We start from the raw sequence: 16,217 nt of genomic DNA, 5'->3' as shown, positions 1-16,217 counted from the left end.
TAGAGTTTGCCCAATCTCCCTCTGAGTGGCCACATGACTCCTATCTTCCTACAAAAATGGATCTCTTCCAACATAGCTGTGCCCTAACCCAGTTTGGAATGAGGAAATCCTTCCTTTTGAACCTCCGTTCCTAGCTCAAGAGACTCCTTGAGTAGCCACTTCATCTCAAACATTCCCCAACCACCCACTATAGATACCAGAAGTTTGTAAGGTAGATAACAGCTGACTTGCCATAATTAACTTTAACTCTGAAATGTGGAACTGGAATCAACCATTGTTAGTATCCCAAGAAGCACAAAAGACCATTGCTGGATTGATTGAAAGGCCTGTGGAGTCCTGCATCCTGTTAACCATAGCGATCAACCAGCCTTATCCTCCCTGAATTTGCCCCATCTCCTTTTAAAGATGTCCAAGTTAGTGGATGCAAATTCCAGAGTTTCTGTGAGGGAGTGCTTGCTTTTCCCTGCCCTGAATTTCCTACCATCCAGCTTCATTGGGTGATCTGGGCTTCTAGTATTATGGTGAGGCTTGTTTATTTGTATTTTAGGGCATAGAGTATTTGAGTTGGCATTTCCCCATCTAAGTCTGATCCTGTACCCAACACATCACACTGAAACTCTAATGCCTCCAAGTTAAGAGACTTAATGGCAAGAGGTGAGCAAATAACCAAGAAATTGAATTTCTCAGGTGGAAATGGGGTTATGCCTTGCTGAAGGCTGCCTTCTACTTTTTATGCTACAAATTGTGGTTTTTTGGCCAAAGATATAGTAGAAAAAATTGAAATTGTACTATGTTCTAGGTGGCTTTAAATGTGTCCTGGAAGCTGCAGTGTGTAAAATATGGTGGCGCCTTTGCGCGCATGAATAATACTTCACATGCATGTGCATTTGAGCAGCGATGAGGAACCCATGGCCCTCCAAGTGTTGCTGGACTAGAAATCCCATCATCCTTGGCCATGCTGGGTGGGGCTGATGGGAACTGGAGTCCAAAAACAGGACTCCGCAGACTGTCCAACCTTCCCTAGGAAACAGGAGTAGTCAAGAAGCATCCATTAGCCACTGAAAAAATTAGCCTGCTATCGTAGACAAGGAGTATGTACCATTGAAATTCATGGATCTTTCTTCTGAGTGGATGTACAGAAGGTGAATTTTCTACAGAGGCTTAAGAAGGAGTGGAATGCTGGAAGCAACCCTAGCACCTCCAGCTATCCAGAAATACCGGATCACTGTCCATTGTCTTACTGTTATTATACATGATAGAAAAATATATACTACTTGTATTGAAGATTGCATCACAGAGGTTCTTTGTTTTTACTAGATATTAAAACTAAGCTGCTCTCTAGAATGTACCAACTCGGAAGTCGAGGAGGAGGAGGTAAAGACAGTAATAATTAAATGGGCCCAGGATTTTGGTCATCCTATCCAGAAGACTGACTGGGAGAATCTTTGGAAAGTAAATATGAAATTTACAGCTTATTATAGAGGTAAAGGTACCCCTGACCCTTAGGTCCAGTCATGGATGACTCTGGGGTTGCGTGCTCATCTCGCTCTATAGGCCAAGGGAGCCGGCGTTTGTCGGCAAACAGCTTGCAGGTCATGTGGCCAGCAGGACTAAGCTGCTTCTGGCAAACCATAGCAGCGCACGGAAATGCCGTTTACCTTCCCGCCGGAGTGGTACCTATTTATCTACTTGCACTTTTGGCATGCTTTTGAACTGCTAGGTGCGCAGGAGCTTGGACCCCGCCACAGAGGTTCAAACTGCCTTGTTATACCATCAAGGAAAACCTCACGAAGATGCAGTTTAGATGGTACTTGACGCCGTCAAAGATGTATAAAAATATCTCAAATAAATGTTGGCGGTGTGGGGTATCTGAAGGCAACCTGATTCATATGTGGTGGATCTGCCCCCAAATTAAAGAGTTTTGGAATATTATATATGATGAACTAAAAAAAAAAAATACAAGAACAACATTTCCGGGGGAAAACTGAGGTGTTCTTACTTGGGACTGTGGGCAGAGAAGTACCAATAAAAGTAAAATAAATCTTTCTGGCTGAACAAATTGTTAGAATTTGCTGAATTGGCTCAAATGACAAACATGAGCTTTATTGAGAGAATAGCCATTGAGAGAAAGCAACAGAATGCTTAGTTAGAAGCCGGGCACCATTGCCCTTAGTGCCACAGCTCCCAGGGTCCCCTGGAAAGGGCAAATGACTGTTAAACCGGGGAAAGCCAATGATGTGGATGCATTGCAGGGAGAAATGGCCCAAGAAGCATTCTGGCTTCAATGGGCAGAGCTTGGCTTGTGTGGTTTTCTGCCTATCACAGCACCTTCTCCAGGTGAACAGGCTTCTTGTTTTCACAGGTGACACGAATGCGCCTGGAGGAATCTGTGCCTTTGTATTTGCAGTCCTTTGGAGGTTTGCCATCAGTGTAGCTGCAGTCAATCATGGGGAAGTTCTCGTTGCTGTCATAGAATTTATCTTGCCAATGCTTCCCACCTTTGCCGCAGACCTCTAGGACAGACTCCTTGGAATGGTTGATGAAAGTATTCCTCTGTTTGCATCTACTAGGATTCAGATTCCTCTTCACCATCATGAGGTTGCAGTAGGCATTGGGGTTGGAGGCTCGGGTTTGGGGATAATCAATGTGCTTGTTTTGAAAAGCTTCCCAAGACTGCCCTTGGCAGGACTGCACCAGGAGGACGCTGAGAAGGATGGCCAGGCGAACCAGCAGGCAGCCAGAGACCAGCATGGTGGCGTCTAAGAATCTTCTGGGAGGAAAAAGAAGAGGAAGAAAAGGGGAAAACGTTAAAGAGATGCCTGTTTCTTGGGGGGGGGGCAAGAGCCTTTATACACCTTACAGATAATGTAGTGGTAGAATTTGGAGTGTTTGTGGGAAGCTTCTATGAAAACAAAGTTAAATATGATTGGCAGGAATGGGAGGACCTGCCCCCTTTGGCTCAAATATCAGGTGTGTTATGTGTGTGAGAGAGATTTGGACCAGGACCAGATTGGAGGAAGGGGAGATAAAGAGCCCCCTGCCTCTGCCACCATGATCGCAGTCCGGATGCCCCAAAATGCCTAATTTTTATAAACCCATTTACTTGATTCCGAGCACAATTCAAAGTGTTGGTGCTGACCTTTAAAGCCCTAAATGACCTTGGCCCAGTATACCCAAAGGAGCGTCTCCGCCCCCAGCATTCAGCCCAGACACTGAGGTCCAGCTCCGAGGGCGTTCTGGCAGTTCCCTCACTGCGAGGAATGAAGCTACAGGGAACTAGGCAGAGGGCCTTCTCTGTGGTGGCACCCGCCATGTGGAACGGCCTCCCATCAGATGTCAAGGAAATAAACAACTATCAGACTTTTAGAAGACATCTGAAGGCAGCCCTGTTTAGGGATTTTTTTAAAGTTTGATGTTTTATCACTAATAATAATAATAATATCCTGTTGGGAACCGCCTAGAGTGGCTGAGGAAACCCAGCCAAATGGGTGGGGTATAAATTATTATAATTATTATTATTATTATTATTATTATTATTATTATTATTTGCTAATTACAGAGCCAATGTGGTGCAGTGAATGCTGCTACCTGCAACATGCATGGGAGGTCCTGATCACAGATCTCCCACATCTCATTTGGCCCCATGGAAAAAATAATGGTCTCGTTACATAGTAAAATTCACATTAAATTACTGTTTTCCAGGTTGTTTTTAAAAGTCTGGAACGGATTAATCCATTTAGCATCACATTCTGTGGGGAAGCACGCCTTGGTTTTGGAACGCTTTGGTTTTGGAACAGACTTCCCGGAACGGATTAAGTTTGGGAACCAAGGTACCACTGTACAGAAATAAAATATAAAACCTAAAAGTGGTCATAATGCACTATTAAAACTAAACTGCACACCCACCAGTATTAAAAAAACACCTGCAAATATAAAACAGATTAATATGGAAATTATGGAGAAAAGGGAGGTTAAAGAAAAGAAAACTTAACAATAGCTTGCCTGCTTCACTTCTAAAGCTCCTGTCTTTAAGCATTTCCTATATGTGGCCTGAAAGGAGGGGTCCGGTCTAGATTTGGGCTTGACACCTCCAGACACCTGGAGAGACTAAGGATGTTCATCTTATTTGCTGACTGTCTGTCCTGGTTGTTGTTGTTTTTTTGGAGTGTTTAAAAACATGACCTTCCAATGAGAAAAAGGCCCCCAGATCTGTTGCCACAATTTTCTCTTTATTTTCCCTTTTCTCTGGGGTTGCGGTGCTCATCTCGCTTTACTGGTCGAGGGAGCCGGCGTACAGCTTCCGGGCCATGTGGCCAGCATGACAAAGGTGAACCAGAGCAGTGCACGAAAACGTCATTAACCTTCCCGTCAGAGCGGTACCTATTTATCTACTTGCACTTTGACGTGCTTTCGAACTGCTAGGTTGGCCGGAGCATGGACCGAGCAACGGGCGCTTCACCCTGTAGCAGGGATTCAAACTGCCGACCTTCTGATCAGCAAGCCCTAGGCTCTGTGATTTAACCCACAGTGCCACCCACGTCCAAAAATGAAAGCAACCATGTACTAATACTCTTCTTTGGAGTCACAAAAATTAAACTTAGTTTAAATTTACACCATCTCTTTTTTCCTGTCTTTTTACTAACATAAAATAGACTTCCTATCATTTCCCGATGTAAACTTTCTTTCTAGTATTGAATGTACTTAACATTATTACCTTACTCTTTCTGTATTTTCTAATACCTTCTTACAACAGTTTGTACTCATTACCTTATTTCTTAACAATTACTTTAAACAAGGGTCATTCAAATGCTGCCATAGATATTATACCACTACTATATTTCAGTAAATAACTCTTATACATATCCCATTTTTGAATAAATGATTGTCTTGTAGTGCCTCTCAGAGTGTTGGTCAATTGCGCCATTTCCACATATTCCTGTAATTTGCCTTGCCAATCTGATAAAGTTGGAACTCCCCCCCCTCCACTTCCAATTCATTGCAACGAGTGTTCTGGATGCATCCGTGGCATATAGGAAGATTTCTCTTCAAAAAAATTGTAATGTCTTTACCTAAAATACCCAGTAGGAGGGCATCTGGCTTTTTAAAAGAATGTTAACTTAAATATCTTTTTCAGCTCATCATAAAAAAGATTCCAAAACTCCCTGATTTTCCTGCATGTCCACCACAAGTGGTATATATCTCCATTACTTTACCTTCGCAACAAGATTCAACTAAAAATGGCACACCTGACTGTATGGTCTCAAAGCCCCCATTGTACATACATCGACAAGCAGGAACAGCAGTGCTGCCAAGAGAGGTGCAGGTAGAACGAGTGGGGGTATTGCTGATTTCTGAAAATTATGTTTCTATAAAAGAGGAGACAAGGTGTTCCATCCCCCGCCGGGTTCACTCCATTAAAGATGAACACATGCAGTCACTTTTTCATGTTGCAATTTGTGCACACAACAGCTCCCTCATCTTGTGGTTTAACCCCTCTTAAAATATATATATTCCCCTAATAATAACAACTGCATGCTTTATATTCTGCTTATGCTTCCCAGGCATGTAATGTTCACTGACATTTCCCTTTTTCTAAGATTCGTCTGTGTGGAATGTGCTTTGAATTCCCTTTGTTACTCTGTGTAGATTATTACTCCCATCCAGGCCCATGAGAGAGTAGAGGGAAGCCAAGTACTGTGACTATGAGTTGGGCCAAACTTATTCAGGGACAGCCCCATGGAGGCCATGCTTTCCACAAAGTCCCAGGCGGCCCCTGGTAAGGTCGTGTCGGCATGGATGTTAAAATCCCCTAGGAAAACTAAACTAGGTGTCTCCACAAGCACATCCACCATGACCTGAAGCAGCTTGGGCAGGGAATCCTTGGTGCAGCAGGGAGGTCGGTACACCAAAAGGAATCCTGTACTGCCCCTATTGCTCGACTTCCAGAACATGCAGTCTTCCTCTGTATTGTAACTCTAGATACAAAATGATGGGCCATGGCTTGCTGAGTCACTCTGTGAAGACAACTGCTGCATGATTTTGAGGATATATTCATGGAACAAATCACCATGAGTTCTAGCATCTAAGGAGTGCCACTAGACTCCTATAGCTTCAAAGGCTGAGCTTCCTTATATGTGAAAAATCTGATTTCAGTTCCTCAAAGTGTGAAACAGCAGCCACGATGTCAGAACAGAGGTGGTGGCCACCTTCAACTAGGAACGTGGGGAAAACATGTTCCAGTTTCATACAAAGGGAAATCCACCTGATTTGCATGTATTTCTCCAGATTGGCAGTGCAGTTCTCCAGACAAGTAATGTGAAGGGAAATGCAAGGACTAGAACACAGTGTGTAGAAATGCGTATGTATATGAAAATAGCAGGTAAAATGCATTATAGAAAAGAGAAATGTTCGCAGAAATGTGTCAATTTTTTAAATTTTAATAATGCCAACTGATGTGGAAGACTACAAGATACCAAAGCTGTCAGATTCCCGACCTCCCGACCTCCAACTTACCCAAGCTCCGTCCCGTTGATGTGGTGGATGCTGCTTTCTGCTGTGGCAAGTTGGCGCTCTCAGGCTGTGGAGCCCATTCTTATATAGAACTTGGCCAGGGAAGGGCATGGAAAAGAGGGAAGAAAGATAAACCACTTCCCCATATATGGAGTACAGATTTAGAGAGAAAAGACGGGTTTCAAATTCCACTGAAAACCACACACATTTTGAATGCGTGAATATTCAGAGCATTTGCTAATATGCTTGTCCTAATGCCAAGTTCCCTATGCTGCTGCATGCAGATAGCCACAAACTTGCCACCACCCTAGCCCTCTCCACATTAGCTGTGTTGTACAACACCATCAAGACAGGCCCCTGTAGTAACTGGAACCAAAGTTTTGTCCCTTGGTCTAGCCCTGATGAAGCTCTGCTCCCCCTGCCCCACATCACCCCACCCCACCAAACAATTATTACCCCAGAGGGAAATCTATCAATGGTCTTCGCCCTCATTGGCTACCATTCTAGGAGTCATGGCAGCTCTGGCTGAACAACTTCTGTTGAGATTGCAGTGGACAAGGGAAGGTGTCCCTCTCCTCTCTGCATGCACTGAAGTCCAAAGGAAAATTGGGACCCTCTGTGCCTGCTACTATATTATTTGTCTGGACCATGTTTAATGTGACATCTAGTTCACCCCTCAGAAGGTATCTCTCAAGGGCAGAACTTATGAAGCAGAATGGGGGGGTTCATGTGTGACATTACGCACGCAGTAGTTGGTGTGTGTGTATTGATGACATCACTTGGCCAAGTGTTCTGAACACTGACTTTTCCTCCTCCTCTTCCTGTAGCTGTCGGAGAAAGAGGTCCCGACTTCTCCCGACGTCATGCAAGTGATGTCACGGGAACCATGTCTTGAGTGTCCCACATGCTGCATGTTGCTTGGCATCATGCCAAGAGGAGGAGCCAGGGGCTGGAAATGAGCGAGGTCCCAAATAATGAAGAATGGCAAATTAAACTGATGGAATATGTGCAGTTTGCGGACCTAACATATCAAATAAGAGAAAAAGAAGATTGGAAATTTCTTTTCTTTTTTTTTTACAAAAATTTTATTGGTTTTCCACACAAACAAATACACACACAATATAAGACATACAACAACAGATATAACAATCAATACAAAAATAACAACAATACAAAAACAAAAATACAAACCTATACTGCAACACCAACATTCCTTTCACTAATTTAAAAAAATACTTATTTCAAATCTTCTTGGGGGACTTCCCCCGTTTTCTCTCTCCCATGCTTCCAAATCTAATTTACTTTATTAAACTCTCATCTTAAAGATTTAAAACCATTACCATCTATATATTCGAGTATAATTTCTTAATATGCAATATAAATTCACAATACAAATTACTTCTTCTAAAGTCAATTCTTAAACATCTTAAACATCTTATTTTACTAAAACTGCTGCTAATGATCAATCCAAATATTCCTTCAATAATTCAAATCAGAAGTTTCTTAGCACACCGATTTCAGGGTACCATGGTAAGCCATCCTAATACATTTTTTATAAACATTTTACCCTATCCCCCTTCTGTCCATTTTCCTTCACCATCTCGGGATCACCCACCCGACTTCTCTCCACCACCATCCAGCATTGTCCAGAATGTCCTCTTTTTCTTTGTAACCAAAAACCAGCAAACAGTCCACAGATATCCTTGCAGAGAACTCCAGGGGAAACAAACCGTCATCTTCCAGCATCTCCATTTCTAACTTCCAGTCTTCTAATTGTAGTTTCCACAAATCTTGTCCCTTCATTTCTGGGCTTTCACCCCAGAAATCGGATATAATATATCGTTCATCCCTGGGCCTCTCACACCACCAGGATTTCCTTTCTTTTTGGAGTTGCATAGTCACAGTATATTGTTGCTCAAATAGATCCTCGAGTTCCCTGACAAGGTTTTCTTCAGGTTTAAAAAAGTTCTCAAAAGTTTTCCTCGTTGCTTCAAACATTCCATCAGCATCTTGCTTCAGCAATTCTAATTTCTGGTTTAGCAATTCTAACTTCAAAAAGATTATCCTTTGTTCGTGGGTCATACCCGGATCTAACACCAGTTTGAAAACGAAACCAAGCATGGTCGAAGAAGGCATGGGGTATCAAATTTCAGTACTTTTCCATCTTTAACCACCAGTCTCACCACAAATCTCCGCCGCCATTTTCCCCCAAAATCGGGGTGAAAAGATTATAATCCAACGTTTAAAGGAAGAAATACTTCCAACTTCTTAGTTCCCCTGACGGGGATTCAGCCGATCAGACTTGTCAAAAGAGCTCCGTAGAAACACTGTATCACTTATGCAGCAGCAGTTAGAAACATTGTTATTTCTCACACTCTGCAGGGAGAGGAAAGGGCTTCCTTTTTGCATTCCTCCAAGAGAGCCAATTGTCCAAATTTAATCAAATAACCTCCGTACTCATGGCTTACGGGGTTCTCCTTCTTTTCCTTCAATTTCAGAAAGAACGATGCGCTTGTCACGGGCAGCTGCCGCCACATCGCCGACCCGGTTGGGGCATAGCCTCCACAGCCCCGCGCCGTTGCCCCTTCACTCCCGACGCCCCTTTACAAGGGGATCGGGAGAAGGGTTCAGCGCAATTTTGGGCCAGCTGGAGTGCCCATGCCGCGGGACGCTCGACCTGCAGTTTAGCGGAGCCCCGCTGTGCGGTAGCGGGGCTTCTACCCCCGGGAAGGCCAGGGTCGCTTCGCTGCCGAAACGACCCTCGACCGTCCGCAATGGCGTCGTCGCCGGAAGTCCCTAGAAGATTGGAAATTTCAACATCAAAACAACTAAGATCAAGGTCCCATCACCTCCTGGCAAATAGAAGGGGAAGAAATGGAGGCAGTGAGAGATTTTATTTTCTTGGTTTCCATGATCACTGCAGATGGTGACAGCAGTCACGAAATTAAAAAACACCTGCTTCTTGGGAGAAAAGCAATGACAAACCTAGACAGCATCTTAAGAAGCAGAGATAACACTTTGCTGACTAAGATCCATATAGTTAAAGCTATGGTTTTCCCAGTAGTGATGTATGGAAGTGAGAGCTGGACCATGAAGAAGCCTAATCGCCAAAGAATTGATGCTTTTGAATTATGGTGCTGGAGGAGACTCTTGAGAGTCCCATGGACTGCAAGAAGATCAAACCTATCCATTTTTAAGGAAATCAGCCCTCAGTGCTCACCGGAAGGACAGATCCTGAAGCTGAGGCTCCAATACTTTGGCCACATCATGACAAGAGAAGACTCCCTGGAAAAGACCCTGATGTTGGGAAAGTTTGAGGGCACAAGGAGAAGGGGATGACAGAGGACGACATGGTTGGACAGGGTTCTCGAAGCTACCAACATGAGTTTGACCAAACTGCAGGAGGCAGTGAAAGATGGATGTGCCTGGCATGCTCTGGTCCATGGGGTCACAAAGAGTCAGACACAACAGAATGACTGAACAACAACAACAGTAAGTATGACCTGGTGCAAAAGGTGAAAGGGATCCTACGCATGTAACAATTCTGCAGAAGAAGGAACTTGACCAACTACAAAATTCATGGTTGCAAAATCCTATTCCACCACTATAGCCAAGTCACCCTTGCTAAGAAATAGTTTTATTTGGTGCAAAGGTCAATCTGGCATAGTAATGTTATGAGTTGGGAGCAGGGTGCCAAACCCCTCTAACCCCTGGATCCAGCAGGTGTTGAAATGTAATCAAGCAAATCTCGCTTCCTAGTGAGGTGAAGTGGGACTAAGGTGCTCAGGGCAAGACAGCAAATGGGTTGGACCCCGTCCCTCAACAGACAATGCCAAATTGGAGAGGTGAGTTTTGCAGGGGTGTGACCAAGAAGTGAAGCAGCAAGCTGGAGAGAGAGTCAGAGCAATGTTTGAGCTATGTATGAATCCCAAGCTGTGGCTATGAGAGAAACAAGGCCCTGTGGAGATGTTAATGCTGTGAAGCCCTCCATCGTAGGCTAAGGTTGTATATCTGTGAAAATAAAGTATATATCATAAAGCACCACGGTCTCCGCTGTGCATCATTCCAAAAGGAAACACGAACCCAGGGTCAGCACCTGAAACCCCTGGAATCTCACTCTGATTGGTGAGGTGTGCAACAGACAGTAGCTGATACAAACCCAGCAATGTACTCCAAAGTTCTCATCCCCATATTCACACGCCATGTGAGAGAGCCAGTGTGGTGTAGTGGTTAAGAGCGGTAGACTCGTTATCTGGGGAACCGGGTTCGCGTCTCCGCTCCTCCACATGCAGCTGCTGGGTGGCCTTGGGCTAGTCACACTTCTCTGAAGTCTCTCAGCCCCACTCACCTCACAGAGTGTTTGTTGTGGGGGAGGAAGGGAAAGGAGAATGTTAGCCGCTTTGAGACTCCTTCGGGTAGTGATAAAGCGGGATATCAAATCCAAACTCTTCTTCTTCTTCTTCTTCATGTGAATAAATGAGTTTAGTGTTGCTGCTGATCCTTAAGGCCCTCTAGAGAAACTTCCTTAAACTTTTTGTGCATCGGCAAGTTGGAATCCCTCGAATGGAAGGTTTCTTGGATGGTTGAGCAAGGGTTGAAAGGCACATGCAGCATGGCTGATCTTTTGGTGTTTGCAGCAGTTCTTTGCAATTATCCACACTTGGGCAAGAGATAATAGCTTCTGTTGTTGTTGTTGTTGTTCAGTCGTTCAGTCGTGTCCGACTCTTCGTGACCCCACGGACCAGAGCACGCCAGGCACGCCTATCCTTCACTGCCTCCCGCAGTTTGGCCAAACTCATGTTAGTAGCTTCGAGAACACTGTCCAACCATCTCATCCTCTGTCGTCCCCTTCTCCTTGTGCCCTCCATCTTTCCCAACATCAGGGTCTTTTCCAGGGAGTCTTCTCTTCTCATGAGGTGGCCAAAGTACTGGAGCCTCAACTTCAGGATCTGTCCTTCTAGTGAGCACTCAGCTTCTAACAACCCTTTTAATGGAGCCCAGGGTATAATTGCACATTATAATCCCCAGAAACTCTCTCTTATCCATATATTTCCAAGAGCACCAACTCAAGGTCCAAGAGCACCAACTCAAGTTTGGGTGGTGGTCGCAGGGAATGAGGAGCACAGCACCCAAGGGACCCTGCGCCCAGCACTGCTGCTCACTGCAGTCAAAGCTAAAAATAGCTACAAATTCCCACCCCTTGATAATGGCAAGAGGCCATGCACCCCACTGGCCTCGTAAGACACTTTCTGGCATGCTAGTTGCCTGTCTGAGAAACTGCTAGTTTTCCCTCTAGGCAGGTAGAGACTTTAAGAAAAGAAAAGCTCAGTCTATGGCTTCCACAATTATGGCTATAATATCAACAGAGAAAAGGAGTGTGCTTTAGGATGGGAATTTGTAGATATTTTGAGGTTTGAATGCTCTATGTGTTGTGAGCAGCAGTGATGGTAGAAGAAGTGTCCCTAAGGCAGGGCCAACCCAAGGTATTCTGGCACCTGAAGCAAATGAGGAAATTGCACCCCCAAGAATCATAGTTAAGAAGTCTAAAAGACAATGGGGCTCCTTTACATGGCAGGGGATGCTGTTCTTTCCTGCTTCACCTGCCTGCCCAAGGACTACATACCTTGCAAAGGAGGGACCAATCCTATACAGCCTTTCTTGTCAGCTGTGCAGTCAGTCGGGCTTATCCTAACTAACAGCAACATGACAATCTTCCTGACTCCAGTACTTGGTAAATGGCTTCAGGAAGGGATTGAGCACTTGGGTTTGTGGAAGAGGTAAAGGCAAAGCCAGGATAACTGTCTCTCCTCCTGTGACTTCAGCTCCTGCCACCCCACCAGCCACGCGATTCCAGCTCGCATGACACCCCTGTCAATCACCACCCCAGGTCCCCACTCGTGTGCAGCTGGCACTCACCCAGAAAAGGCCTTCCAGTGCCAATGCCCCCATCATCATCATCCTCTTTCCCATTCCCTCATGGCACATACATAATGCATCCGTGTAACAGGAGCAGGTCTCTCCTATCATCTATGATGTCCTTGTATTATAGGAGAGAATGTGGATGCAAGCAGGGCAGGCCGGTGGAGATGGAGGAGACAGTCAACAAGAGCAGGAGGCCAAACTGACACACATCCCAGCCTGCCCCCCTGAGGCAAGAACTTCACCTTGTAAGTATGGATGGACAAAGCAGAACAGCAATGTAATAAGGAAAATATGCATGGAAGAGAGTTTATTAAGATGATGCTCTGCTGCAGCTCCAAGGAAATTTCAAAGGGAAGGGGGAAATTGATGAGGAATCTCTATCACAGTGGCTATTTTGAAAGTGATGGGAGAGAGCTGGCCATTTATGGGAGAGGAAAGAATGTTATCAGAAATACATAATATCAAGGCAGTTTCCCAGCCAAAACAGTGGAGAAGGGAAGTCTCCTTTAGAGTTATTGCTTGCAGATGTAGGCATACTTTTTTCTGCAATTTACATCATTCCACTTCTTAAAACCTGAAATTCAAAAGAAAAATTATAATTCAAGAAATAAGGAAAGTTACTTCTTATTGCCTATTATTCCCTTCCCCAATGTGTAGGGGGAAGGAATTAGATTCAGACTTTAATAATAGTAAGGGAACCACCAGAAGGCCCTCAGAGCTGGACCTCAGTGTCCAGGTTGAACAATGGGGTGGAGACACACCTTCAGGTATACTGGGCTGAGTTCATTGAGGGCTTTCAAGGTCAGCACCAACACTGAATTGTGCTCGGAAACATAGGGGGAGGACCGAAGTTATATGGTCTCGGTGGCCACTCCAAGTCACCAGTCTAGATGCCACATTCTGGATTAGTTGTGGTTTCTGGATCACCTTCAAAGGTAGCCCCACATGGAGTGCATTGCACTAGTCCAAGCGGGAGATAACTAGAGCATGCACCACTCTGGCAAGACAGTCTACAGGCAGGTATGGTCTCGGCCTGCGTACCAGATGGAGCAGGTAGATAGCTGCCCTGGACACAGAATTGACCTGTGCCTCCATGGACAGCTGTGAGTCCAAAATGACTCCCAGGCTGCGTACCTGGTCCTTCAGGGGCACAGTTACCCCATTCAGAACCAAGGAGTCCTCCACACCTGCCCACCCCTTGTCCCCCCTAAACAGTACTTCTGTCTTGTCAGGATTCAACCTCAATCTGTTAGCCGCCATCCATCCTCCAACCGCCTCCAGACACTCAAACAGGACATTCACTGCCTTCACTGGTTCTGATTTAAAAGATAGGTAGATCTTCCGCATACTGGAGCACACCCAGCCCAAACCTCCTGATGATGTCCCCCAGCAGCTTCATATAGATGTTAAAAAGCACAGGGGTGAGGCACCCCACAAGTGAGAGCCCGGGGGTATGAACACTTATCTCCCACCACCACTTTCTGGACATGGCCCAGGAGGAAGGAGCAGAAACACTGTATAGCAGTGCCCCCAGCTCCTAGCCCCTCTAGACAGTCCAGAAGGATGTCATGGTTGATGGTATCAAAGGCCACAGAGAGATCCAGCAAAACTAGGAAACAGCTTTCACCTTTGTCCCTAGCCCGCCGGAGATCATTGACCAGCATGACCAAGGCAGTTTCAGTCCCATGATGAGGCCTGAATCCCAATTGGATTTAGGCCTCATCATGCCTGGAGCTGTACAGCAACCACCTGCTCAGTCACTTTCCACAAGAATGGAAGATTTGAGACTGGGCGATTGTTGGCCATATTGGCAGTTTCCAAAGATGTTTTTTAAAGATGTGGTTTAATAACTGCCTCTTTCAGTGGGTCTGGGAAGGCTCGCTCACAGAGGGAAGCTTTCACCATCTCGGGAAGCCCATCACTTCCTGGCTCGCTTTTATGAGCCAAGATGGGCAGGGATCTAGGAGACAGGTGGTTGGTTTCACTCGTCCAAGCAGCCTGTCCACACCCTCGGAGGTAACAGATTGGAATTGATCCCATGCCTGGCCCTGCTCCCATGGTGGCATCCACCTCTTTCTGAATTTGAGCAACTTTGTCTGCAAAAAACGTTGCAAAATCAATGCAGGAGATCTTGGGGGCCTTACCAGGCCCCAATGGTGAAGGTGTTTTTGTTAGATTGTGAACTACCTGAAAGAGTGGTTTCCTAGTTCTGCTGGATCTCTCAGTGGCCTTTGATACCATCAACTATGACATCCTTCTGGACTGTCTAGAGGGGCTAGGAGCTGGTTGCACTGTTATACACCTGCTGCTGTTTACTGCAGATGCAATAGAGGCAGTGAAGAAGGACCTCTTCACCATCACTATCACCACTTGGTAGGCTTGATGTTAAGCTCTAACCCGTTTCTGGTCCAATTTCCACCACTGGCACACTAGTCATCTCAGCAATTGTTTCATCACTCTCATCTCTGGGGAAAACCACAGGGCTACTGGGCCCCATGCAATTGGAGAGAGTGCATCGGAGCCAGACAGCTGATAACCCTGGTTAACTCTGCATTCCACTGGGCCAGCAAGTAATCAGCTGAAAGGCCATCAACATGGGATAAAACATCCCCTACCACACTTTGGAAACCATTTGAATCCATTAAGTGGGGGGGGGCAGATCCAAATTGGTCCCACCTCCCTTCAGAGGGGAAAGGGTGTGACACCAGGAAGTGAACCGACCATGGCACTCCTTTAGTTTCGCTTTTACTTTGTGTCAGATTACCCACATCCATAGAGGTGAACACCAGGTCTAAGGCATGTCCGTGACAATGAGTTGGGCCAAATTTATTCAGGGACAGCCCGAAGGAGGCCATGCTTTCCCACGAAGTCCCAAGCAGCCCCTTGTAAGGTCGTGTCGGCATGGATGTTGAAATCCCCTAGGACAACCAAACTAGGTGTCTCCAGGAGAACATCCACCATGACCTGAAGAGGCTCAGGCAGCTAATCCTTGGTACAGCGGGGAGGTTGGTACACCAAAAGGAATCCTGTACTGCCCCTGTTGTCCAGCTTCCAGAACACACTCTCAAAGAACTGGATCTTCCCAATAGGATGCCTGGTGCAAGCTAATGACTTCCTAATATTCACTGCAACCCCACCTCCCTGCCCATATGAACTGAGTAGCTGTGTGTAAGAAAAACCTGGTGGACAAGCAGCAGCAAGGACAGGCACATCTGCTTCATACAACCAAGTCTCTGTTACACGTGCCAGGTCAAGTCCTCCATGCAGTCGTGGATGGCAGTGGTCTTGTGAATCATTGACCTGGCATTGCACAGCAGCACCTTCAGGTCATGTGGGTCTCCCTTGTTGATTCCAGTATCCTTCCAGTCAAGACCAGACCCAGAGGCTGGGATAGTCTTCAAACAACAACTAAACCTGCCTCCTCGGTAATGACATGGTCTGGTCTTAGTGTAACTCCTCCTCCTCCCGTGATCACTGAGATCAGGTATCCCAGTGCACACCCCCTGTGGAACATGCCCCAGCCATTCTGTTGGCTGGTGCCCACTCCCAGACAGCCTGACCCTCTCTCCTTCAGAACAGAATACAAACTATACAATGAACCAATAAGACAGTAGAAACTGACAACAACAACAACAACAACAACAACAACAACAACAACAACCAATTTACAATTATACTAAAATTAAACTAATCCCCAGTCCCAACTAGAATAAACTAGAATAGAATAGAATAGAATAGAATAGAATAGAATAGAATAGAATAGATCTTTATTGTCATTGTCCCCT

At 45.5% G+C, this 16,217-nt stretch overlaps 1 protein-coding gene across 1 annotated transcript; it reads right to left on the bottom strand.

Moving 5' to 3' along the window:
- Positions 1-2,085: 2,085 nt before the first annotated feature.
- On the bottom strand, positions 2,086-9,047 carry LOC117057474 (angiogenin-like). Its single transcript, XM_033168323.1, has 3 exons — positions 8,979-9,047; positions 7,315-7,459; positions 2,086-2,825 (listed from the first exon to the last, which is right to left on the bottom strand). The coding sequence occupies exons 1-3, from the start codon at positions 9,045-9,047 to the stop codon at positions 2,320-2,322; spliced, it is 720 nt and encodes a 239-aa protein (XP_033024214.1). The 3' UTR covers positions 2,086-2,319.
- Between the last annotated feature and the right edge of the window lie 7,170 nt (positions 9,048-16,217).

Source organism: Lacerta agilis, chromosome 14, assembly GCF_009819535.1.
Source record: "Lacerta agilis isolate rLacAgi1 chromosome 14, rLacAgi1.pri, whole genome shotgun sequence".
NCBI lineage: Eukaryota > Metazoa > Chordata > Lepidosauria > Squamata > Lacertidae > Lacerta > Lacerta agilis.
The sequence above is the reverse complement of the archived record's forward strand: the minus strand, read 5'-3'. Positions and strand labels throughout refer to the sequence as shown.

What these genes read in the sequence shown, in the direction of transcription:
- LOC117057474 (XM_033168323.1), bottom strand. Translation starts at nt 9,047, where the DNA reads ATGTGGCGGCAGCTGCCCGTGACAAGCGCATCGTTCTTTCTGAAATTG. An exon ending in AGGAAAAGAAGGAGAACCCC is followed by an intron (nt 7,460 to 8,978) that starts GTAAGCCATGAG and finishes GCTCATTTCCAG; the next exon opens with CCCCTGGCTCCTCCTCTTGG. An exon ending in CAGGAAGAGGAGGAGGAAAA is followed by an intron (nt 2,826 to 7,314) that starts GTCAGTGTTCAG and finishes CCCCCCCCCAAG; the next exon opens with AAACAGGCATCTCTTTAACG.